The 24,828-nt window shown below is 41.5% G+C and overlaps 4 protein-coding genes across 7 annotated transcripts in view; 1 reads left to right on the top strand and 3 right to left on the bottom strand.

Annotated features, from left to right (window-relative positions):
• Positions 1–3,557, bottom strand: part of LOC140359886 (high-affinity choline transporter 1-like) — a 10,928-nt gene extending 7,371 nt beyond the window's left edge. Inside the window, exons 1-5 of the mRNA XM_072445115.1 lie at positions 3,497–3,557; positions 2,405–2,662; positions 1,946–2,059; positions 953–1,108; positions 723–871 (exon numbers count right to left, since the gene is read on the bottom strand). Coding sequence (XP_072301216.1) covers positions 723–871; positions 953–1,108; positions 1,946–2,059; positions 2,405–2,588 — 603 coding nt within the window. The 5' untranslated portion in view covers positions 2,589–2,662; positions 3,497–3,557. The remainder of the gene's footprint in view (positions 1–722; positions 872–952; positions 1,109–1,945; positions 2,060–2,404; positions 2,663–3,496) is intronic.
• A 1,737-nt stretch (positions 3,558–5,294) lies between these two features.
• LOC140359887 (claudin-14-like) lies at positions 5,295–6,880 on the bottom strand. The gene is made up of 2 exons (XM_072445116.1): positions 6,613–6,880; positions 5,295–5,925 (listed from the first exon to the last, which is right to left on the bottom strand). The coding sequence occupies exons 1-2, from the start codon at positions 6,844–6,846 to the stop codon at positions 5,413–5,415; spliced, it is 747 nt and encodes a 248-aa protein (XP_072301217.1). The 5' UTR covers positions 6,847–6,880; the 3' UTR covers positions 5,295–5,412.
• Positions 6,881–7,609: 729 nt separating this feature from the next.
• On the top strand, positions 7,610–17,270 carry LOC140359079 (F-box only protein 47-like). The gene is made up of 12 exons (XM_072443954.1): positions 7,610–7,613; positions 9,395–9,397; positions 10,321–10,512; positions 12,089–12,250; positions 12,318–12,394; positions 12,465–12,539; positions 13,116–13,224; positions 13,299–13,472; positions 15,981–16,130; positions 16,606–16,748; positions 16,830–16,989; positions 17,125–17,270. The coding sequence occupies exons 1-12, from the start codon at positions 7,610–7,612 to the stop codon at positions 17,235–17,237; spliced, it is 1,362 nt and encodes a 453-aa protein (XP_072300055.1). The 3' UTR covers positions 17,238–17,270.
• A 506-nt stretch (positions 17,271–17,776) lies between these two features.
• LOC140359888 (ADP-ribosylation factor-like protein 6) lies at positions 17,777–22,367 on the bottom strand. 4 transcript variants are annotated; one of them, XM_072445118.1, is made up of 9 exons: positions 22,091–22,367; positions 21,108–21,158; positions 20,962–21,023; positions 20,814–20,882; positions 20,646–20,740; positions 19,778–19,907; positions 18,512–18,567; positions 18,385–18,397; positions 17,778–17,929 (listed from the first exon to the last, which is right to left on the bottom strand). In XM_072445118.1, exons 1-9 carry the CDS (start codon positions 22,211–22,213, stop codon positions 17,896–17,898), a joined length of 633 nt encoding a protein of 210 aa, XP_072301219.1. In that variant the 5' UTR covers positions 22,214–22,367; the 3' UTR covers positions 17,778–17,895. The 4 variants fall into 4 exon arrangements, with proteins under 4 accessions (XP_072301218.1, XP_072301221.1, XP_072301219.1 ...); XM_072445117.1 differs by lacking the exon at positions 18,385–18,397 and having other exon boundaries at positions 17,777–17,929; XM_072445120.1 differs by lacking the exons at positions 18,385–18,397; positions 21,108–21,158 and having other exon boundaries at positions 17,777–17,929; positions 22,091–22,364.
• Positions 22,368–24,828: the final 2,461 nt, after the last annotated feature.

Genomic DNA, 24,828 nt, shown 5'->3' with positions numbered 1-24,828 from the left:
CCAAAAATTGAGCATGGGATCTTGTTGTGAGAAGAGGGTTCTAGTCACATGGCTTTATATGCACCCCAAAAATATGATCATTATCTGATTTCTGGAGTTCAATTAAATTTATTTTTGTGACGCACAAAATCCCAGCAGCGGTTGTCTCGGAGGGCGACAGTGAAAAACAGATTAAACAATGTTCATAGGGACTTGGCGATGTCCCGGGGTCTCATGTCCTTAGACCCTCCTTCTCGGCCAGGAAAACCTCAGAGTTCAGATTATTGGAATGTGATATGAACATTTACATCTGATGTGAGTAATCAGATTTCTTTTGGAACTTGTGCAGGTTTGGACAAGGACAAGAAAGGACAAACTAATGTGGCAAAGACAAAAATGAAAGAAAACATTTTAAAGATTGGAAACTTTATTGTAGAATTTATTGCACCTTGCCTTTCAAAATATAACGGTCACTCTGAAAATCCATTAATTAACAGACACATTCACTAGCTGTTTTTGATAAACCAAAACCTAATAAAGTGGTTAAGAATCTCGACTCACAGAAACGTCCTGGCTTTGATTCTTTGAGGGGTTTAGATTTTTTACAACTAACCTTCCACCCAATTGATGTCATTTTGTTGTAATGATTATATATATATACTGATGGCAAATGAAGAACTTAATCTTAAAAATTGCAAGTACATATCTGGCTATTGTTTTATAATGCCCTGCTGGAAACTCACCAATCCAAGAAAGATGCAGAAGAGCTGGACCACATCAGTGTAGGCCACGGAGTAGAGTCCCCCCACCAGAGTGTAGAAGATGGCTATGAGCGCTGAAATTATCACTGACATGTTGATGTTTATGTCCACGATGACACTCAGGGTGGCTCCTGCACACAAAACCAACGTTACGCTCCACACACGTTAATTCAAGTACAACCTTCGATACTATCTGCAGATTGAGAACATACCCAGGGCAGACAAAATGGCGGCTGACCAGAAGATTTCCCCCATGAGTGCAGGGATGAAGAGCAGTCCGCCCATCCTCTGCCCGTAGAGCTGCTGGAAGGGGTCCAGCATGGTGACGTATCCTCGAGAACGCATCGGCTTGGCAAAGAAAAGGCCTCCTGAGTGGTGCAAACCATTTAAGAATGTCAGACAAACGGCCGGCCATTTAATGAATGTATGAAAGAATGTGGAGTTTCTTATGAGTCACCGCAGTAAGCAAGCACTTCTACTGTCTGGGCATATTTGAGCATAGGGAGCCAAGATTATTTTGTTCATCAATAGTTATGATTGTTTAAGTCAAAGAATTGTAAGCAACGATGAGTAATTTAATTTAAAGCAATAATCTTAAGAAATCTAATTAAATATTGATAAAAACAGAGCTATTGAGTGCTGCATTGGGACTACAAATGCTCATCAAGCATTTGTAAATTATGTTAATATTATTAACATAATTTACAAAATACCCTGTGGAGTATCTAAGTGTAAAATGTAATGTACTACATATAAAGTACTTTTTATCTGGCTGTTTATATGACAATATTCATTACTTCTTTTCCTTCTCAAAGTTTGATTTTGTAAGGCTAGACTTGTGAAAGAATGCAAATTAAGGATTTCAATGCTGTTTGGTGCCAACAATCGTGAAGAATCGTACGACTGAGATGTTTCTTCTGACAATAAATGTACATTCTTATTTCAAAATTATATTATTCATCAAAAGGAATACAAATGGCTACAAATTCTTGGAGTTTCAACTGAATCGGTCCACTCAAAATAGCTTACACTCCACAAGTGAAGTTGATAAGACAAGCATGAACAGCAATGGCCCCTCACACTAAAAGCAGATCATTTTGGCTATGGGCACTGAACAAGCTTCAATTTTATCCCAGCACAGCATTCTCCATTAGTTAAAAGCTTTAATTAGCCTTGACTGTAATCAAAGTAAAGTGCTCCCTTACCCACTACCAGACTGAGAGCGTATCCAAACGGAGCTTGTGCCCAGGCCAGGCCAAAGTCCGGCAGATACACGTACTCTGCTGTCCCGTTGATGTAGCCCCCACCAACCCATGTGGCTGGAAAGAACACAATGTCATGTTAATGCAATGTAAACGAATGCAATTTATATTATTCAAGTCATTCGTGACAAAATTACAACAATACAACAATAGTCCTGCCTTTTATGACTATGGTCATATTAAACTGATAATTTGTGTTTGTTCAGAATGCATTTTGAGACTCTTAGCTTCAGACTTATTATATTGGATGTGCCATGGCTGTGCGTAAAATGCGTTTTCCGTTGGTTACACTGAGCGCAACTAAACTTTTTGGACCTTTTCACAGCAATCACAAAACGTTCAAAAACAGACCAAACACGCCACATGCTGCGTCCAGATGTGAGAAGTCAGAAAAACCCTCACCGGTCATCGTGAATCCTCCAACGAACAGTCCAATGTCCCTTCCCCCGACCATGATGCTCTCGCTGCGGTCTCCATCCGCGGTCACTCCGGAGTTCTTATTCTTCCACGCGGCCCAAATCCCCACAAACAGGATCAAAACATAAAAAATGATAATGGCAACGAGACCCTCGGCGTGAAAGGCCATGTTCCCTCCCTCCGCGTCCCTCCGCCGAGATCAAGTGCCTGTGCGCGCCTCGGACCGGAGTGACATGGAGAGAGCTGAGGAAAGAGACAGACGCGCGCGTGAGACGAGAGCGCACGGGACACGAGGCATTTGAATAGTTACATCACTCGTCCTAATTACTGTATTATCTTACAAAGGCATTGAGAGATTATAAAGTCATTTCAAGAATAATGAAATGGTGACTGCGTACCAAAGGGAATTGTTTTAATGAGCTGCTTTTACTGATAACGAGAAGACTAAGATGACAACTACTGTGTGAGTGGCAAAAGCACGAACTGCTCATTAAGTAAAATATTATGTGTTTTACTTACACTCTATAGTAATACCATAAAATCGTTCGTTTAGTTTATGTGGTTCCTTAATTGAAGTTCACACTGGGCATGTAAGATTCAAATTACTATATTAGCGATATATATATATAAGTATATTATATAGCTATATAAGTATATTGAGGTTATGCCATTAGACCCTTTACGCAAAGCATGTTTAGTCTGCGCATTGAAGGACTTAATTAATTGGTGCCACGTAATTGATCACTTTTGCACACGTTTACAAATAAAAATCTAATTTGTTCTGCACAATTTGTTGATTAAACAGTGCGTAAAAGTCCCCATCGCAGCCATTACGCACGGTCAAACACAAACAGTCAAATCAGCCACAATTAAGTTTCAACGTCCTTTGATCAAACGTGTGGACTTCACCTCGCGTTTCCACTGACTCTGTGGATCCAGGTGTCAGTCCAGTATTGCCCTATTGATTCCTCTAAATCAACGCCTGTCTCTGCAGTCAAATGCGGTTACTGAGTCAACGTCTTTTACTTAAAACAGCAGACGGTATAATTCAAGGCAAACTGCATTCAGAACGCTTACCTTTTCCTCACACGAGCAGAGTCAGACTCAGAAAACACTCACGAAAGGTTTCAAAGTGCAAACAAAAATTGACACTGGCGCAATGTTCCCTCAGGATGCAAACGAACCCAATTGTGTAGTCATAAAGTGCGCATCGTGCGATGGAGAGAGCGGCTCGTGGAGGAGGAGGAGGGGGAGGAGATGAATGGGAGTGGAGGGTTTATTGGGTGCTGTCAGGGTGGGTACACGGGATAAATGTCTTCCAGGCCTGGACAAAAATAGCACCTAATAGAAAGTGGCGTGACGCACGGCTTCTCCGCTCCCGGAAAGCTTTCCAATATCAGAATATCATATTGGCAAACCTTTACTTCCCAGGTTATGTCCAAGAGCTGATTTACGATCGCGCGCGGCTCCAACAAGTCCAGAGTCAGGGGTTTGAGCCTACGTGGGCTGTGCAGTCGGAAGTGGGGCGTAAAGCACTCATATAACATTTTTACATCAATAGACTTTTATGACTATGGCCAATTTGAAACCATTCGCTGCAATTTCAACAAACTCGCCTTTCTCAAATGAGCTCTCACTTTAATCACGTACTCTTTTCACGGTCTAATTGTGGGTTCAGGAAAGGTTAGTTCATATTTTTCTACTTTGAAAACGCACTTCTTCTTGATCAAAAGCTGTTATGAAGCCATCGATTTCCCAATAATCTTAGCTGAAATACAACCAGGATGTTTTTCACTGCCGTTATTGGAGAAGTTAGGCTGGAGCTGACCTTGGTGCTGAACCGAAGACTCCATGAACACGCAACATGTTCTATTCTTTACATCTTTATTCAAGCCTATTTATGAATAACATACGATCAACATTTTTGGATGAGCTTTAAGTCTAAAAAGTTGTTTAATTTGACATGACAGTTAGATGGACATTTTTAGCTATAATTGCTTGCCGTACTCAACAAATGCCACTGAACTGTGTTTTTAGTAATCCACTATTTATTTAGTTTTAAGATTCTTAGTTCATTGCTTGAATCGTGACAAGTACCTTTATTAAACGCTTGGCTGTCAGAAAAGAAGGCAAAGGTTAGCTTTAATTGGAAGAGGTTTCACTAAGTAAACACGGTTAAATAAACCCACGCTGTCAAAAATAATAACAAGATTCTGCCATACAACATATAAAGAACACGGCTGTCCAAAAAGTCTGAAATAGGCTTTTTCATTAAAGCCTATTTCAGACTTTTTGATGCTGTAGTGGAAGAGATAAACCTTAATTCCAGAGGTTGTTTGGCTCCATCTAGGGATCATTATTTGAATCATTATTTGAGCACATCATAGTGTATAAAAATATAACAATAAAAAAACACAAAGTCACCAAATGCTTGATACATCCATTATATCAACACTCCTTTTAAGACAGATTTATTATTTCTTAATCGAAACACAATACGCATTAGTGTTTTTAAATAAAACATCTACATTATCATGATTACATTAAGGTGCATTTATCTTTTGTAGAGGCAACGTCAGTAAAAGGAGATTTACATTTCTTGCAAAAATACTGCATCTTTTGTGATGTAGTCCAACCAGACAAGAGTGTATCCTGCAGTTTTAATACAAACTTAGGTGTTTGTCTCCATCTTGTGGTATCACACGCAAACAGCAAACAGTGGATTTAACATTTAATAATTACAAACCTGTTGCAAGTCCAAGGAAAGTTGTTTGCAATGAATTTATGTCTGTTATTTAAATTGAAATGCATAGTTTAATGTTTTAAACTGTATATCACTAATGATGTATTTTATATGTTATGAATGTCCAAATAATGTTTTATTTTTTTAGTCTGTGTGTACAGTGGATGATATTCAGATTTAATAAAAATTGTGGTAAAAGTTGTGTTTTTAGTCCGAGATTATGAGGTGCAAAGTCTTCTTGGTTTGATGTTTAAACATAGTTGTTGAGTCTGTATCCATTACTGGACAGAGAAGTTATGGAAGGAGCCCGGTTGTCCTTCAGTGCCTCTGGGGGCTTGTAGGGCGGAGCGGGCGGGTAGATGTTGTTAAAAGGTGGAGGAGGGGACATGGGCTGACTCCTCTGCGTGTGAAACTCTGGCCGTCTGTGCCCACCTCCTCCACTGCTGCTCCAACAGACCACCAGCCCCCCGACCAAACTGAGGCACGACGCAGCGTAACCAATGTACACACTCAGGCCGATCTCGTATTTAAAACCGGCGGGCAGGAAAGGGTCATAGAACTCCATGACCACATCGTTGGTGGTCCATATGACGGTTACCAGGCAGAGGATCCCGGCGCAGATGAAGCAGACGCCTCCACTCACAGCCAGGGGAGACTTGATGACGGCGCGACTTGCGAAACGAGTGCACTTCATCCCCATAACAGAAACCACACCAGCCAGTACAGAGGTGACACAGGACAGGACCATGAGAGCTCGGGCTGCCTGCCAAGGGTTAAAAATAGGAACAGTTATGAGTTTTGTTACATATTACCAGTAAAAAGTTGTAGATTAAAGGACTGTTCACGCTGATCAATAATTATTTTCTCTTTCTCATACAACTTCCTTCACTTCCTCCTTAATATCGCAGTAGCACTTTTATCATAGCTTTTATATGATTGGTATTGTGTTTCTATTATGTCTTTGATATTTATTGGAGCTGCAGTAACTGAATCATTTCCCTTAAAGATCAATAAAGTTTTCTGATTCAAACACTGCAAGTATTAAAACCCAAAATCCCATCTTCAGGCACCAACATCAACGTGGATTCAGGTCAATCTTAGAGTTTATTAAAAGGCAAGAATGCTGAATATGATGCTCGCAATTTTGTCTTTGCCAAGTTGTTACAGTTACTGACATAATAAAAATCTATCTTAGCTTCAGTTTGACCTCGAATGTTAACTGTAACCCATTGTAAAAAAACAAAAAAACAAACTAGCATTTAAAAAAATCTAAAGAGGATTTTACAGTCGGAACATTTAACATTTCCAGGTACTTTTTTTGTTTAGTACCAGCCACATTTTGATATGCGCTCACTTCACACAGAGGCAGAATTAGAGACTGGAATAACAGTTTGGAGACTTTAATTTGAACTCTTGCTCTAGGAGAGGTGCTTTTATGTTTTTCGCTCACCTGCAGGTCCTGGGGCAGTGCCAGCATGGACCTGTAGACCTCGCACTGATAGATGCCCGTGCTGTGCCACACACACTCCATCCACAGGCCCTTCATGTATGACGTGGCTGTGATGATGTTAGACCCCACGTAGGCTGTAGTCCTCCAGTGGGGCAGCACAGTGGAGACTACGGTTCCCACAAACCCCAGCATTCCCAAGAAGAAGCCCAGCATCTGCACCGCCATGTTGGCCATGTCTGCCTCACACAAGTGTCACAACTGAAAGACAGAAAAAACATGGATCCTTGAACATAGATTTATGTTTTTATGTTTGTTCGTGTATTTAATTCAACAAAAGTAGATTGTCGAGGATACTAATGAATCATTAAGTGTTATTTTTACTCTATTTTGTCAGCTGTTATCAATTTGCTGAAACTAACCGAAAGGATAGAATAGGATCTAAGCTGATGAAACAGTTGGACTAACCACTGTCTTAACTACAAAAAAATATATAATAAACTCTTTTAGAGAATGGACTGAAACAATACTATGAAATGTATAGGTATAAAGGTCAATAAAATAACTAGATGCTGTGCAATGGCAAGAAGCCATTGCAAGTGACTGCGTAATGCATAGACATATCATGTACAGTATCAGTACATGTACATGAGAGATAGGGAAAATCACAACTGTGTAATGCATTACACAGTCACTCAATAAATAAATAAATAGCCTAATAGCTTGGTAGTAGAATCAGTAGCTAAACCAAATGACAGAAAGAAGGAAACTAGTCAAGCACACAAGATATTTACAGGAAATGATCACTTGGTTATTGAAAATAACTTAGTAAGATTCATATTAATGCTCTTTAGAAGCATTTTGTACATGTTTGTACACAAAAACATGCGTGTGTTACGTATGTTTTTTTGTTAATGTTTTATTATTATAGGTTATAAGCCGTCTACAAACGCTAGTAAATGTCGTTAAATTCATATACATTTATAAACAAATTACCAAAATGGGTAAAAATACTTGCATTCAGATAATTGTTTAAATCCCTTTAAGAGCCATAGAGAGGTTTGTAGACTTCCTGTTATCTTTGCCATGTCCCCAGGCTCACACTGAAATCCAATGAGCTTACGTTGAGTCGGTGAGGCATCCCTTCCAAGTTTCCCTCGAGTTTGTAGAGAAATAGCTGAATAAACTTCTATTATGACGCCATATGCCCCCTGTGAATGGCAGGCGACCACATGTGTAACTAATGAGAGCAGTGTTCAGCTTCACCTGTTTAAAAATCCACTCTAGAGTCCTCCCACAAGCACAGGGGGAGAATGGGAATTAAATATTTACAGAAGGTGCCCAAGCTCGCAGCTTTGTTCAAAAACACCTACTGTTTTTAAAAAGAGCAGATAAGACACTGCAGAGTAAGTGGCAGTGATAGTATGAAGATGGAGAATTATTATGACAAAATAAAGTGAACTCACTGGTCAATGTCTGTGTCAGATAATTTAAATTGTGGACTGATTAAAAAACAATGGCTTTCTTAGTTAGGTTAATCATTCATTTTTGGTGCACAAAGCTTTATTTCACTTTTGACTTTGCATAAGCTATTTTTACTGTTCATTGCTTCAGAACCACCACCAAAGCTTTCTACACAGTACTTGAGTAAAATATCCATGGTCACATTCTTACATATACACACAGTATGTATTATAAGTATGTACTGTGCAACTTAAACACTAGAGAACACACACATTTCACACAGCAAAATCCCATAACATCCAGAAATCAAACTGTTGTAAATGTGTTCTTTAAATAATAGATATTTAAAACAAAATGGCGTTTTAGTGTATTGTTTTCCAGAATGAAAAAAACTAAACACAAACAAAGGCTGTTTATAAAAGCAAAGCGATTGTTTCCAGTGTAAAAAAGTGCCATTGTTGGAGACATACTGGCCTTATTGTTGTCACCTAATGATTGACTGCACAACACGACCAAAGAGCGAGAGAGGGAGGAACACAAGCTTCCTTTTCAATTAATGGGCATCACTGTTGCTGTAAATTAAACTAGTGAGCTACAGAAAAAACACTTTATACTGTTTTTAATACTCACCATTTAGGTTATGGCTGGATTATGGAGGCATGCTTACAGGTGTCTGGATGGCACATTGGTCCAAAGAGGAGCTTGGAGTGGGTCCAAATCAAAAATATATTGGCAAAGACTTCTTTCAGATCAGATCCCGTCCGTCTGTACATCTGTCTGAACAAACATGCAAAACGTGTGAGTGCAAAGGAGGACAGCTGTGAGTGACCAGGACTCTATATAATCATTAACGACAATAAAAATCTCCATAAATTGCAGAGATAACATGTCAAGAATGAAAATGGGGAGGGGAACGATAAGGATTGAGGCAGATGAACAGGGATAGCTATGGTTGACTCTTTCAACTTGATTCAGAAAATATTGTACACAAATACGCCTGCCAATCTTTCAATTGTACATACACACAGCATACTTTAAACAAACAGTTGAGTAATTTTATCTTTTTTACTTACTGTGTTTGTGCAATTCATTCAAATGCCATGTCTTCTCAGAGGTCCATTTCCCTACAGTTCTTCTCTCCCAGTTGACAACATTACAACAATAAAAGGAGCGTTTTGTCACCCATTGGGGCCGGTCATCAAGTGGAGAGCTGTACAGTGACAGGAATGGGATGATCCGTGTGAAGGGCTGCCAGTGGGAGAGGCCATTTGCACGAGGAAGGCGTAATAGTCTTAGTTAAACAGCGTAATCCCGTGATTAGAAGGTGAGCATAGTCAGTTCACACAGTCACTTTGGAGTACATTGGGTAAACAAAACACATAACGGCTTGATTTACATTCTAATTTAAAAGGTAGAATGGTAGTCTATATATTTTCTTGAACTATAGGCCTAAATTATCTTAAATATACACATAACAACATCAGAGGCAATGATTAGAGCTAACTTTTCTAGTGGGGTGTCCGTCAGCTGCTGGTCTTCCTGGACATATCATTGCTTTGCCTGTAGAAGTAACTGTAGCTCTTGCATTTCTTCAATTACAGTGTTTTTTTGCTCAATAATACTCTGAAAAGAAAAGCAAGAAAATGGGAAAAGTTTAAAGCCATACTGTGGAACATTCCAAATAAATAATATAGAAACACAACAGTGGCACATGTAAATAAACAGAAAGTAAACACATACAGAAAATACTTCACTGTTTCGAGCGCTGGGAATTCCTGACCACGCCCATCCCGGAAGTATACGTAAACTTTTTTTTAATGTATATCTAATTTAATAATGAATTAAATGAAAAATAAAATAAACCTCTGGTGTGGTCTTATTCATGTTATAACACAACAACTTTATAAAATAATTTCAGATTTATAAGAAAACATTCCAAGTGTTTTTTTTGTTTTTGTTTTAATCATTTTCGCGCCGCTAGAATTCACTGAGCCCCGGGAACAAACAGCACTCTTTTACTGTCCTTATTTTGCATTAAATAGCGGTAAGATACACTTTTAAATGCCACCCACTTGTTTTAAATATTTGTTTCGCATTGTTACATGTATGTGCTTCACAAAATATGTAGGGAACAGTGCTTATTTTCACTCTGACAGGTCGTGGCTAGCATACACATCTGCTGCTACTTTAGTTTATATCGCAGTCGTGTTGTTTCCGTGCTGTAAAAGCTCTTGTTTGTCTCTGCAGGAGCCATCATGGGGAGGGTAAAGACGGGCTCTCGTACTTACGTGAGGAGCTGGCGCGGCCCGTACCAGAGGTCACATCGTGCCCCGGGGAGGAGGATGGAAACCCGGAGTCAGATCAGCCTCGACACCCGCAGCAGCTTCTTCCACCGCCTCCCCACTGAAGTGCTGGACATCATACTGGGAAAACTGTCCGGTATCTGCTTTATTATGAGCCTAAAACACTCTTAAATAAGTCTGTTTAGTGCAAAGACAACACAGCAAGTAAAGTTACATGCAGCTACAAGTACTGCTTCAATATCTGTACTCTAAAATGCTACTTACTCTTTTAAATATACAGTTTTAGCACCATTTTAGATCAGTATTTTAGAATCAGAAGCAGAAAAAGGTTTATTTCCATCGTCAGTGAACAAAACTCACAAACTAGGAACATGCTTCGGGAATAAAGTACAGCATGAAACAATAATGATGGCAAATAAATGAATTTACGAATATAAATGATACAAAACGTGATTAATTTAACAGTTTGATGGTGAATGAAGTTGTTTTAAAGCAGAGACAGAGGAGAGACATTGTAGTTATTGAGACTTTAAATGTAGCTACTGCAAATACAATTACATTATACTCAAGTAAAAGTGCTTAAAAATGCTTAAAAATGTATATGTTTTTTTGCTTTAGATACTCAAAACAAAATTAAATAGTAGCTCTGCTGATTTTGACAACAAACATCCATCCATCCAGCCATTTTCAGCAGTCTGAGCAGGGACTCCCAGACTTCCTTCTTCCCAGACACTTCCTCTAACTCCTCCGGGGGGATCCCGAGGCGTTCCCAGGCCAGCCGAGAGACATAGTCTCTCCAGCGTGTCCTGGGTCTTCCCCGGGGCCTCTTCCCGGTGGGACATGCCTGAAACACCTCCTGAGGGAGGCGCCCAGGAGGCATCCGAAACAGATGCCCGAGCCACCTCAGCTGGCTCCTCTCGACGTGGAGGAGCAGCGGCTCTACTCCGAGCTCCCCCCGTGTGGCCGAGCTCCTCACCTTATCTCTAAGGGAGCGCCCAGCCACACGGCGGAGGAAACTCATTTCGACCGCTTGTATCCGCGATCTTGTTCTTTCGGTCACTACCCAAAGCTCATGACCATAGGTGAGGGTAGGAACGTAGACCGACCGGTAAATAGAGAGCTTTGCCTTTCGGCTCAGCTCCCTCTTCACCACAACAGTCCGATGCAGCGACTGCATCACTGCAGCCGCTGCACCGATCCGCCTGTCGATCTCACGCTCCATCCCTCCCTCACTCGTGAACAAGACCCCGAGATACTTGAACTCCTCCACTTGGGGCAAGGACACCCCACCCACCTGGAGAGGGCAAGCCACCTTTTTCCGGTCGAGAACCATGGCCTCGGATTTGGAGGTGCTGATTCTCATCCCAGCCGCTTCACACTCGGCTGCAAACCGTCCCAATGCATGTTGCAGGTCCGGTCCATGTTGGACTCCTGGCGGAGTCCAACATGCACTGGGAACAGGTCTGACAACAAACATACTTATTTGTATTTGCCAGTACAAAGTTAGTTCCAAAATATTGTGTTGGTTTTAAGTTTGTTTTTAATTAGTTGATGATATGATCTGGACATAGTTTTACTCCTCATAATTAATAATATGTGAACAAATGATTACTAGTCTGAAAGGACAATTTGGATTCTGTCTAAAATGATGAAGGCATGACTTCTTTTAATTTCTCTCGTCATTTATGAACTCTTTTTTTCACGTGTTTTAGTGCTCGAGTTGAGTGTGTTCGGAATGACGTCCAAGGAACTCACCAGATCTGTTGTGTGCTACATCTCGTCTCAAAAGTGGAAGAAGAAAGAGATCACCCAAAGCTTTCACCGCCCGACCAACCAGGAACAGCAAGCTAACATCAGCCACTACAGAGCGCTAGGCAAGCACGCGTATTACCATGTGCAACGTTTAACTCCTTATTTATACTAAAATGCTCTCACTCTTAGGGCTGTTGTTCAAGAGATGCACATTGCTGCTTCCAACAAAGGACAGGTTAAAGTTTATCTTCCGTAGATTCTCACAGGTGGGACAATAGAACACACTTGATCACACATTTCTTGTCTCATTTTAATTTATTGACTTCTCTCATTCAGATTCCTTGTTTTATGTTGGATCATTGCTTTGTGCAAGACTGCGGCGGATTTGCATGCCTTGGGGGCTTTCTTCAGGTGAAATTAAACAACTTTTACAATACTTACCTAACACATGCATGGTCCAAAGACATGCATGTGTTAGGTCAAAATTGGCAACTCTAAATTGGCCCTATGGACAGGTGTTGAAAATTAGCATATTCTGCTATAACACTTAAAACATTGCATCTGGTTCGTCCAATGCTATGTCCATATTAAAAAAATAAATACATAAACAGTGGATTCATTGCAATGTGATGCCATTTTCTACCACTTTATAAGAAAATGCCCAAGACCATCAATCCGTTACCAGTGATAGAGAAGACACACACTTTTTTTGAGCCGTTTACCATGTTATAATGTTGCAGTTTCCAGTCCATAAACCATCACCGGTCTCGTTTTGAGCATTCCTCGGTTCAAATTGTGTTCACAACAAACAGATGGCTCTATTAACATAAGAGTTTCATTCATTTATTTTATCATTGTTCATTCCCACTTCTTACGGAAAAACTTATTTTGTTTCACTTGATGTTTTTTAACCAGGTTGAAAACATACTTGAAATAATAATTTATTGTTTCAAGAGTGACCTCGAAGTATCAACCCTTTCTTTTCAGACACTGGTCGCGGGATGGGATGAGCTGGAGTGTCACAGAGTCTTCAGCTTTCTGTGTGATCTCACAAACATTCAGTCAAAAACCGAGGCCATCATCCACCGCAAACCAGGTAAAAGTCAGAGCAAATACTACACCATTCAGCGCTTGGTCCGAACAGGTTGAACCTCCTCTTCTGTGTTTTAGGGCTGTACGGTTTCCAGGAGGTGGAGATTCGTCTGTTTTGCCGTAAAGTCCTGTTGGATCCCTGGTCAAACCGAATGGAGTGTCAGTTCTGGTTAATAGAGCTAATGAAGCCGTGGCCCATGGTCAGTCAGGCCCATCTCCTGCTCATCCTCTACGGGCCCCTGCTGCCTGAAGGTACTCATCCTACACCAGAGAGCTCGTCTCATAAACATATATACTCGTATTGTCTGTGGTTACTCAGTTAGTCTGTCAGTTATTGTCTCTTTATAATCTTTAAAGAAGACATGATACTTTAAACTGGTTTTAATGATTATTTAACCATGTTGCAATGGTGTTCTTTCATAATATTCTTACTCAAAATTGTATTTTGATAGATTTCCACGTGTTAGATTAACTCTGTATTGTTCTGCAACTGAGACTCGAGTGCTCAATTGCTGTAATTTAGAATGTTGACTCTTGAGTAAAACCATTTTCCGTCTTTAAAAAAAATGCTGTTTGCCACAATAAAATGCCATTTTGAAGAGTTTTGAACTGGAAGTCAATGGACCAACTTTCACTCCAACACAGTCGCATGCTGTGACTTTTATGGATGGGCAAGCAGACTTAGGGTTTTAATGATAAGTGAAAAAACAAACAAACATGCATGCAAAAGTCAGTCTTGATTTCCGCTATCCTAATGAGCTAAAATACCATACCTGTTTAAACTGGATGGATTGAATAGTCTCACTTCACAGATCAACTCATCACAAAAATGCGTGCTCTGTTATCAAAATACTGCCTGTATTTCTAACTAACATCTGATAATTATAAACGTGAACAGAGCCTTAGCTACAAAGTCTAAAAACTTCTCTAAAAGATAGATAGAAGTCTGTTTGTTGTTATTTTGTTTCTTCTCTGCACATGCTCAGTTAGAGCAGAACCTGCAAACATCCAAGATTCAAACACAGGTTTATTCAGCGTGGTTAGAGCTTAGATCCATGTGTTTGAGGCTGTGTGGGCCTCATAGCTCTAAAAGAAGCTGATGTCCAAAGCTCATGTTAGCGAGCGGAGCATGAACACGGGCCTCTGAACACGGCCCTCTGAACACGGCGGGCTTCTGAACACGGCCCTCTGAACAAGGCCCTCTGAACACGGGCCTCTGAACACGGCGGGCTTCTGAACACGGCCCTCTGAACAAGGCCCTCTGAACACGGCTCTCTGAACACGGGCCTCTGAACACGGCGGGCTTCTGAACACGGCCCTCTGAACAAGGCCCTCTGAACACGGCCCTCTGAACACGGCCCTCTGAACACGGCCCTCTGAACACGGCCCTCTTAACACGGTGGGCTTCTGAACACGGCCCTCTGAACACGGCCCTCTGAACACGGCCCTCTGAACACGGCCCTCTGAACACGGCCCTCTGAACACGGCCCTCTTAACACGGTGGGCTTCTGAACACGGCCCTCTGAACACGGCCCTCTGAACACGGCCCTCTGAACACGGCCCTCTGAACACGGCCCTCTGAACACGGGTCTCTGAACACGGTGGGCTTCTGAACACGGCCCTCTGAACACGGCCCTCTGAACACGGCCCTCTGAACACGGCCCTCTGAACACGGCCCTCTGAACACGGCCCTCTGAACACGGCCCTCTTAACACGGTGGGCTTCTGAACACGGCCCTCTGAACAAGGCGGGCTTCTGAACACGGGCCTCTGAACACGGCCCTCTGAACACGGCCCTCTGAACACGGCCCTCTGAACACGGCCCTCTGAACACGGCCCTCTGAACACGGCCCTCTGAACACGGGTCTCTGAACACGGGTCTCTGAACACGGTGGGCTTCTGAACACGGCCCTCTGAACACGGCCCTCTGAACACGGCCCTCTGAACACGGGTCTCTGAACACGGGTCTCTGAACACGGTGGGCTTCTGAACATGGCCCTCTGAACAAGGCGGGCTTCTGAACACGGCCCTCTGAACACGGCCCTCTGAACACGGTGGGCTTCTGAACATGGCCCTCTGAACAAGGCGGGCCTCTGAACACGGCCCTCTGAACACGGCCCTCTGAACATGGCCCTCTGAACAAGGCCCTCTGAACACGGCCCTCTGAACACGGCCCTCTGAACACGGGCCTCTGAACACGGTGGGCTTCTGAACATGGCCCTCTGAACAAGGCGGGCCTCTGAACACGGCCCTCTGAACACGGCCCTCTGAACATGGCCCTCTGAACAAGGCCCTCTGAACACGGCCCTCTGAACACGGCCCTCTGAACACGGGCCTCTGAACACGGTGGGCTTCTGAACATGGCCCTCTGAACAAGGCGGGCTTCTGAACACGGCCCTCTGAACACGGGCCTCTGAACACGGCCCTCTGAACACGGTGGGCCTCTGAACACGGCCCTCTGAACACGGCCCTCTGAACACGGTGGGCTTCTGAACACGGCCCTCTGAACTCGGCCCTCTGAACACGGGCCTCTGAACACGGGCCTCTGAACACAGGCAGCTGCAGGAGAAGAAGAACGCTCAGCGGCCTGTAGTGTCCACCGTGACCTCCAGGGGAAGGGGAAAACAGACTTATTTGGATATATTTCGGAACAATGTAAATATAGTTGTGATTTTAGATGTTATTGGTCAATCACTGCTTGCCTTGATTGCCCTGACCGCATGAGTTAACGTTATGTCATGTTATGAACGGTTTTGTGCAGGAACAGTTGGTTGGCAGGAGCTGGTGGGGAGAGCGCTCCCGCACAGTGACCTGTGGGAGTTGGCCCGAGCGCTGCTGCTACTTTTCAGAAAGCTGGAGGTCAAAGGCTGGTCCGCAGACTCCATAATGGCCACCCTTGAGGAGCTCACTGGTACTGCTATAAGTATAGTGGTTAATCTGTCCTTTTGTATGCATGCACTAACCCTCATTTAAGAGCTCACCCTGGGGAAAACAGTTTTTGGGTACACTGCTGCACACACCTCAACATAATCACACATTAAAGGAACCGTGTGTAGAACTGGCAGCATAAATGAGACCGATGTGAGGCTCATTGTGCTTTCTGATTGGTAAACCATCTTGTTTGTAAGAATAAACCAACATTACAATTGTTATCAATGCAAGCTATATTTGATTAGAAAATGTTTACCTTACATCTTCGAACACAGATAAGTCAGGTTTATGACATTTTAAATCACAATCTTAAATTTGATCAGTTATGTATACTTTTATCAAAGTTATGTATCGGTATACTTTTACACATATTAAATGTTTGACCCACATTATAAGTAACAACTGGACATGTTGATTTGATATAAATCTTCACTTTTATATGAATGTTCCTACAGCGATCCCTGGGCCGTGGCATCTGGAGAACGTGGCTCGTCTCTTGGTGCTCTGTGGCAGTGAGCTCTGCTACACTTTTCTGGCAAGCAAAGCCCTCAATGGACGTCTGCAGGAGATCTCCAGACTCATTGTGTACATAATACTGGTGAGTCACAACACTTGACCCTCTAATATTATGAATGATGGGATGAATATAAGGAATAACTAATATCACTATTGGCCGCAGGTGTGCGAGAAGGACGGCTATCACATGACCTGGGCCGTGAAACTGGTGCTGCAGATCTGCAAAGTCTTCCGCTCAGAGCCAGAAAAGTTCCTCTTTCTCCAATACCTGGAAAACATGTTTGCTGAGATGACCAGGGAATTATTTGAGAATGCTGTTGGAGGTTTGTTTTTAACGCATTCAAGTAAAGAAGATGTCCGTGATGTCTGTGATGCATGTGATGTTTATGATGTCTGTGATGCATGTGATGTTTATGATGTCTGTGATGCATGTGATGTTTATGATGTCTGTGATGCAGGGAACATTGTAGAAGTCAGAGAGATGTTCCAGAGCTTGAGCATTCTGCTCGATTCCAGCGCTCAATTTCACGCCAAGTTTCTGCACATGTTCCTCAGGAGGCCAGAAATGTGATGGCAGAGTACAGTCCGAACGTGAATGACGCTTTATACTCTGACCTCCAAATCCTGCTTTCTATTTATTATTCTAGTATTTATTGGCCATATGTAATTTATTCTCAGCTTCTATAGAAACATTGTCACACATTTGTAATTATATACATTTATAAAAAACATCAATTAATGAATTTGGGTGAAGATGCTTTACTTAAACATTATTGCACAACAAACCCAGCATTCACATTTAGCACGGGGCGTCAATAAAAATGCTATTTCAGCAAAATATCAAATATCTGACCTAACAAGGTTTGTAAGAATCCATATATAAAAATGACACCTACAAAATAATTATATATAAAAACACACACACACACACACACACACACACACACACACACACACACATGCGCACAAACACACGCACACACACATGCGCACACACACACACATGCGCACAAACACACACACGCACACACATGCGCACAAACACGCACACACACATGCGCACACACACACACATGCGCACAAACACACGCACACACACATGCGCACACACACACACACGCGCACAAACACACACACACACACAAGCAGTTAATCTACAACAAATATAAGGCCTGTAAATAGACAGTCCGTGCGCCGAAACATCCAGTTCACTTCATGAATGCAGACATTCAGTTGTTGGCGTGTTCACTGTTTTGATAACACCTGCAAAGACAATTTAAACATTTTATTCACATTTAAACCAACTTCAATAATCAAACATTGGGAACGGTATTTAAATAATGGCATGGCAAAAAATATTAAGAGATTATAGTCGGAGGGATGAGGTTCAAATGTGTGCTACATTCTGGTGGTGGGTACTCAACAGAGGAGTGTTCAACATAACATTTATTCAATTACAAGTGTTCTTGTTGCTACACTTTATGATGGCAAACATTAAAAAGCATTGATATCCAGCCCCAGAAAAGTCACACAAATACACGCTGAGAACTAAAATAGTGAGGAAACAGCACAGTTCAGGAGAACTCAGGACTGACAGAACAGAGGAGTTGTAATTTTGAATACGTACCACAAGATGGCGACAAAACACCCACTCACAAGTCCACAAAGCACAGAGGTGGGAATTAATCAAGTAATGCCTAACAACAGTCAATACTCACTGTGAAATGTGTTCTACAGAGAGACAAATCACTGCATTAATAGTAGTAGACATATGTGCATCTAAATGTCTTCCTATAATTGACGGATAAACTTTGTAAGAGTATAATTAGGTGTGTGTACCAGTACCTTGAAGCCAGTCGAGTCCTTCCAGGAGCCCGTCTCCTTTAATAGCGTTGCTGGCACTGAAAGAAGCATGAGACTTAAATCTGTGCAATACGCTCACTCACTTTTCCAGACTTTTCCTGGACCTCAAAGTTAAACCTGAGCAGCTCTAATCCATCTGCGCTCCATCTGGCTAATGAGCAAACCGGGCGGAAAACACTCCCACTCACTTTAAGAAATAAGTTGCTTTTATTGTTAATAATCAATGTTTACCGGGTTTAGATATCCACAGTATATTCAGCCTATTCAATGTCTGTAAACATCAAGTTTCCATAGTTCACTCAAAATGATTCACTGTGCTGTTTCTACCAGTGAATAAAGAGACAGGTAAAAGTAAATAATATCATAAGTAAATCTCTCCAACTGTGGAAAAGAAAAGGCAGGAAAATAAGAATGTTTTTAGATTGCTGAATCGAAACTAAAGACTTATTGCCCCAAAGTACAGGTTTTATAACAGAATGCTTTCCACAATAGCAAGATAATCCTACATGATCATTCGATTACCAAGATTCAAAATAGCACTATAATAGCCAAAACATTGTTTTAGCTAAAAAATATGGTTTCAAATTGCATTTTTAAAAAATCCTATTCGATTTCTACCATGCAACAAATCATTATTAGTAGTTTGAATGAAGAAAAACATTTTCCTAATTCAGAAGCTTATACATCTTAATTTCTTTGCTTTCTAGTAGGTTTTATTCTATTGTAATTGTTTCTTTTATTAAGAAAAAAAACACATAACTTATTATAACTGATATTCTTATAATCTTAATAATAATTACAGCTGTTATATGGACAGAAAATATTGCACCAGGGATGATTGACATTATTGTTCAGCTTGTTTTTATGGTTGATTTATACAAACTATAAATACATTTTTGATTGATTGATAAATGAATCACTAGAACTACGGTCCAATATATATATATAGTTTAGTGGGGGGAAAAACTAAATCAGCATTACAAATATTCTTAATAATAAAAAAGTTCTCATCATTCTGCCATCTAATTTAATGCATGTATTATATCTTAGTCATACATTTGTTGACCGTTGTTTGCAGAATTGACTATGTTGTTGAAACGAGGCATAAAAGCATTGAAATTGACTGGGCTACAGTGGAGGATGGAGCCATTGTAATTCCTCAGTGACGCCTGCTTTTCCTCTTTGATCCCTGTAATCTGGTTGTTGGGTGAAGTGTGGGGAGCAGTATTAGATCAGATGGTGCTCTACCAGATGTGCCACGGCTTGTCCTGGATACTCTCCAAACACAGCGCCTCCGTGACCTTATTGGACGACATGGCATCCTGCAGGTCCATCTTGTTGGCGAAGAACAACACCGGGATCTTCCTGCTGCGAATGTCTGGACCCAAAACATTACAGTCAAATGTCACCAGAAATGTGTCATTCATTTGAACAGAAACAGACCTTCTGCACCCGAGGCTGTGCTTTCAGCGACACAAAATGGTAAACAAATATAAACAGGAAGTGCATTTCATTTTTGTGATTTGAAAACTGGACACTGCTATTTGAGGGGCGGTGCTGTTTGAAATATTACTGCCATCCAAAGTGGGTCTAAGAATAAATCTATACGTTTTCCCCTGTACAAAGATTATGAGCCTCGATGTGAAGAATTTACCTTCAAACTGGTAGATAATGTCACAATTTGTATACTTTAAAGGGCATATGACAGGTTTTTGTGTTTATTTTCTAACTAATACTTTGTTAAAGGAAGTTTTACATGTGGCTTTATACTTTTACAACAGTTAAGAAGTGTTGAGTATCAATACACTGAGGTCAATACAATCCAAAATTATACAATTTATATTGTATATTTTTCTGACAGTTTAAACATGAATTTAACAAAAATAAATGTGTTGCCATAAATATGCCTAGTTGTTAAATAATAGCTATTGTGTTGCCAGTGTTTACAGTTGGTTGCTAGGTAATAGTTTACATCTGCCGCCAATGTCGAACCAGGAAGTGACACGTTTGAGCAAAATGCTGAATGTTCGCAAGTGAAATGAGCCGACTAACCTGTCATTTTGATGTTTACCAATTGTTTACCATTGCTAGATAGGGCCAAAGTAATTTCTTATACCTTCATGCTTCAGAAGAGTGTCCAGCTCTTCTTTGACAACCACCATCCGCAGTTTGTCCCCACTGTCAATCACAAAAATGATGGCGTGGCTGTCCCTATGGAGATGAAGTTATAATAAATACTATGTTATATCCTGGTGAGTATAATAGAGAGTTATGGGTGTCCTACTTGTAATAGTGCTCCCATAAGTTTCTGTATTTTCCTTGGCCCGACATATCGAACACAGTGAAGGAAAGGCTGTTCACGTGAGAAGAAAACAGCTATAAAAAAGGAATTATTATATTTACAGTTCTTAATTTACAGTTGCATTATATACCTTGAGGTCTTAAACTTCTCGATGTTGAAGCCAATGGTGGGCACTATATCTTGAGCCGGTGTCTACACCGAAACACACATAAAGAGACAAGAAATTGTCAAATATGTCAACTAGAAATGGCTCTGATGCGAGCGAGAGGGCTTTACCTGACTAACATGCTTCCACTCCGCTGACAAAGGCCCTAAATGATTTGAATGCTGAAAAAAGCAGTAAGTAGACCATTGCAATCACACAATTTAAAGGTGCACAAGGGTAACTTTCTCTGGTGGAGAATCTGCCTCTAGGACTGCACTCGAAATATTGACATGAATTGGACAAGACGCTGTGTTGTGATTATTTAAACAGCATTATGAATGACAGAGTTACACTTGACCACCTCCTGACATTAAGGCTGCATTAAAGCTGCTTCAGAAAAACTGACTTATTCACGAGACGTTTTCTGAGGGCATTGCGAACATGAAATTCCAATAAATGTAGTTATTTTACATAATGAAAAATAAAATCTCGTTATTGTACTTATTGTATTGTGAGTGTCTTGGCAATACCCAGCCTTATGTGCCACCTTAAACTTATCCTTCTTGTCTAAATTCAATTACAGGTGTTTTTACTGCTCCACAGATCTGACCTGTAACTTGGCCCGGTGACGTCACCTGCTTGTCTTGTAAGTTTAATGCCATACTGAGGAACATTCTAGTCAAAGCAGTAACATTTCCCTGGAGACAAGCTGGTGGCTAATCCTCCACCAGAAAGAGTGAACTTTTAAGTTAACCATTTTAAAGGCTTTTGTATGAATACTTGGTAGTGACATCACGCTGGGGGTGAACTGCATGTTTATAAATGGTCTGAAATCTCAAGAAATAAATACAAGAGGTATTTTCAGGAGCCTGTGATCAACACAAGCGTTCTGGGTGTTGGAAAAGGTGAGTGTGACAAACAAAATTCCCTCGCCTGTTGTCAGTTGTTTAATGTGAGATTGTGTTAAAACATAACAGACCAATGCCTTCTCTTATGTTGATGACATCACATGAAAAGTATCAATATCACCCCAATCAATCACTGCTGCTTGGTTACTACATGAAAGATACAGTGTTGATAGGTCAAAATGTAGAGTAAGAGGTTCAATACATACATTTGCAGGTTTAAGTTGGTTGATTATTGTAGTTTTCCCGCTATTGTCCAGCCCCAGGCACAAGACGTTGACCTCTTTCTTCCTGAGACCGAGCCAGCCCGAAAGTTTGTCCAGCAGCCCCATCAGGCACAAGTAAATGCACTCACATACAAGAAGGCATCACCCCATAGAGGACTGTCTGAGGGGAAGTGGTCTCGCTTTGAAATGTCCAGTCAAAGCTATTGATTACCGCCTGTCCTGTGTCCAGATACTGAGATGCTGCCAGCACTGTCCCGGCTTGTAGAGGGTAATCCTATTATGGGAGTTAAGCTGGAGCACCTGGTGACCTGACAGGGGGCATCGCTATTGGACGCCGGTGTTTTGTTTATACTGAGCACATGTACTTATTTCCTTTTTTAAACGTTTTTATCCTCATGTCCAAGCAAATGAACAATGTCAGTCTCATCCTAGAACAACTGTCCAAACCAAATAACAAGTCAAAACAGTCATCGATATTAAGCTGAAATTTGTGAATAGGTGCTCAGAAAGATGAAATTGCATTCACATTGCAATTACATAAGTTCAAAGCAAAATCTTTTGAATGGCGAAAAGTACTTAAAATGTTGCAGATAAACAGGAAACAGTAACCCACGGATACAGAGACTCTTGCAGTGAAGTCAGATATAGGACTAGCTGACTGGTGCCTAATTCTAAATGTATAAAACATATAAAATATGGGAGGGGCGCTTTTGTCCTGAGGAATATTACTCCTGAAGACCTTCTCTGACTCTGTGGTGCATCAGCTCCTGTAGGTGTGGCCTGCTGGAGCAGCAGCATCACAGAGAGGGAGAGGAAGAGGCTGGACAAAGCTCCGTCCTGGGCTGTGCTCTTGACTCGGTGCAGGAGGTGGGGGACAGAAGGGTCCTGGCTAGATTCACATCTATGCTGGACCATGAGTCTCACCCCCTGCAGGACACTCTGTCCCCTGCAGGACACTCTGTCCCCTGCAGGACACTCTGTCCGCTCTGGAGAGCAGCTTCAGTGAGAAACTGATCCACCCTCGCTGTGTGAAGGAAAGGTTCCGTAGGTCTTTCCTTCCTGCTGCTGTCAGACTTTATAACAAACACTGTTAGTCCTGAACACTCGCAATACTGACCTAACCATGTGCAATAATGTAACATTCATGTGCATATAACTGATGAAAATAGAGTGTTTATTAGGCCCGAGCGCCACAAGCTAGCGAGAGGCCTATTAGTCTCGTAAGGCCGTGCGAAGCACGGCTGCGAAAGTGCGCACGTAGTGCGCACGAAATCGAGCGCGAAGCGCTCGCCCACTTCCAAACACTCACTAACGCACTCCTCCACTCATGCACGCCCCGTGCATGCTAATTAGTTGTAGGAAAATGGAACATTACCGTTGTAAACGGGCGAAGCCCGTGCAAAAGTTTGCACTAAACGAGCACTTTACATTGAGATGACGACCGCTTCGCGGTCGTCATCCCCATATAAAGCACTCATTTGCGCTAAGTAGCTCACGAATACGTTCCCCATCTCTTGCATGTTCCGTGCATATAAGCATGTAATGCAAAAATTTAACATTATTACTGTATAGAGGGCCAAAAACACAAAGTGGGCGGAGCCCACTCAAAATTATCGAAAGTACCCGTCAGTGACCAGGGACCCACACCATGAGGTAGGAAAGCGCGAGCGCTTTCCGAAAATGTATAGTTTATGATATTTGAAAAATGGGAAACATTGTTTTCGCATCGGAATATTATTCTTTCTTCTTCTTCTTCTCGGGACCAACCCCCCCATTTTTCACCCAGTGAACATTGACGAAAAGTCACAAAAATGTTCACACCTCTAAAAATCGTGCCTCTCTACATTCTGGCTATTTCCCTTTTCTAATATAAAAAAAATTGGCGCGTCAGCGCCCCCAAATGTACCAAAAATGCATTGAGGGATGGGAAATGACCCAAAAAAAATCTGATCGTAGAATCATGAAATTTGGCGCAGAGGTAGATGGTGACAAGAGAAGTAAAAAATATTATTACGGCAACGCCGTCTGCCCAACCAAATGTCGGCCATATTGCTTCAAAAATGGCTAAACATGACTTCGGAGTTTTTCCAAACGTCGTACTTTTACAAACTCCTCCCAGGGCGTTGGGCCTAAAAAGCTGAAATTTGGTGAAAATGCTACTGAGGAGTGGGACATCAAAAGTTATCCAAATTACATTGATACCTGTCACGGTCTCTGTGCGGCGAAGCCGCAAACTGTAGCTAGAATTTCAGAAATCTCCCATATGTAAAATTTCTGCCGTTTGCGCAGATAAAGTCCGAATTGCGTCAAATTAGAATCAGTTGTTAAACTCTTTGCCCTAAACCTACTTGAAGTGAAATAAATTTATTTGGCGCCACAGCGCCCCCTACAGATTTTATATGGAGGTTGAATGTTTAGTTTTGCGAAATTATCTGAAATTTGACACACAACTCAATTTTGGCATCCCCATCAAAAAAGTCAGTGAGACCCATGTCATAATTGTTATGGCGTTGCAGTAGCGATGACCAAAACCTCCCATGTTATTCCAATGGGGAAATCGCCAGAACATGTTTACACTTTAGACTTTCACAAACTCCTCCCAGGGCGTTAGCCCTATTAACCTGAAATTTGGTGAGACTCATCTTCAGGGGTGGACCATCAAAAGTTATCCACATTTTTATTCAAAGAGTCACGGTGTCTGTGCGGCAAAGCCGCACATT

This window comes from Eucyclogobius newberryi, unplaced genomic scaffold, assembly GCF_026437365.1.
Source record: "Eucyclogobius newberryi isolate DKJ021-1_F unplaced genomic scaffold, fEucNew1.0.hap1 SCAF_14, whole genome shotgun sequence".
In the NCBI taxonomy this organism is placed as follows: Eukaryota; Metazoa; Chordata; class Actinopteri; order Gobiiformes; family Gobiidae; genus Eucyclogobius; species Eucyclogobius newberryi.
Note: the sequence above shows the minus strand (reverse complement) of the source record. Positions and strands in the feature narration are given on the sequence as shown.

Coding starts and splice junctions, on each gene's coding strand:
- LOC140359887 (XM_072445116.1), bottom strand. CDS start 6,846: ATGGCCAACATGGCGGTGCAGATGCTGGGCTTCTTCTTGGGAATGCTG. Junction 5,926..6,612: donor CACTGCCCCAGGACCTGCAG/GTGAGCGAAAAA, acceptor AACCCTTGGCAG/GCAGCCCGAGCTCTCATGGT.
- LOC140359079 (XM_072443954.1), top strand. Junction 13,473..15,980: donor CGGGCCCCTGCTGCCTGAAG/GTACTCATCCTA, acceptor GGTTTTGTGCAG/GAACAGTTGGTTGGCAGGAG. Junction 16,131..16,605: donor CACCCTTGAGGAGCTCACTG/GTACTGCTATAA, acceptor ATGTTCCTACAG/CGATCCCTGGGCCGTGGCAT.
- LOC140359888 (XM_072445117.1), bottom strand. CDS start 22,213: ATGGGGCTGCTGGACAAACTTTCGGGCTGGCTCGGTCTCAGGAAGAAA. Junction 21,024..21,107: donor AGTGGAAGCATGTTAGTCAG/GTAAAGCCCTCT, acceptor GTTTCGGTGTAG/ACACCGGCTCAAGATATAGT. Junction 17,930..18,511: donor AGGACTCGACTGGCTTCAAG/GTACTGGTACAC, acceptor TTGTCTTTGCAG/GTGTTATCAAAACAGTGAAC.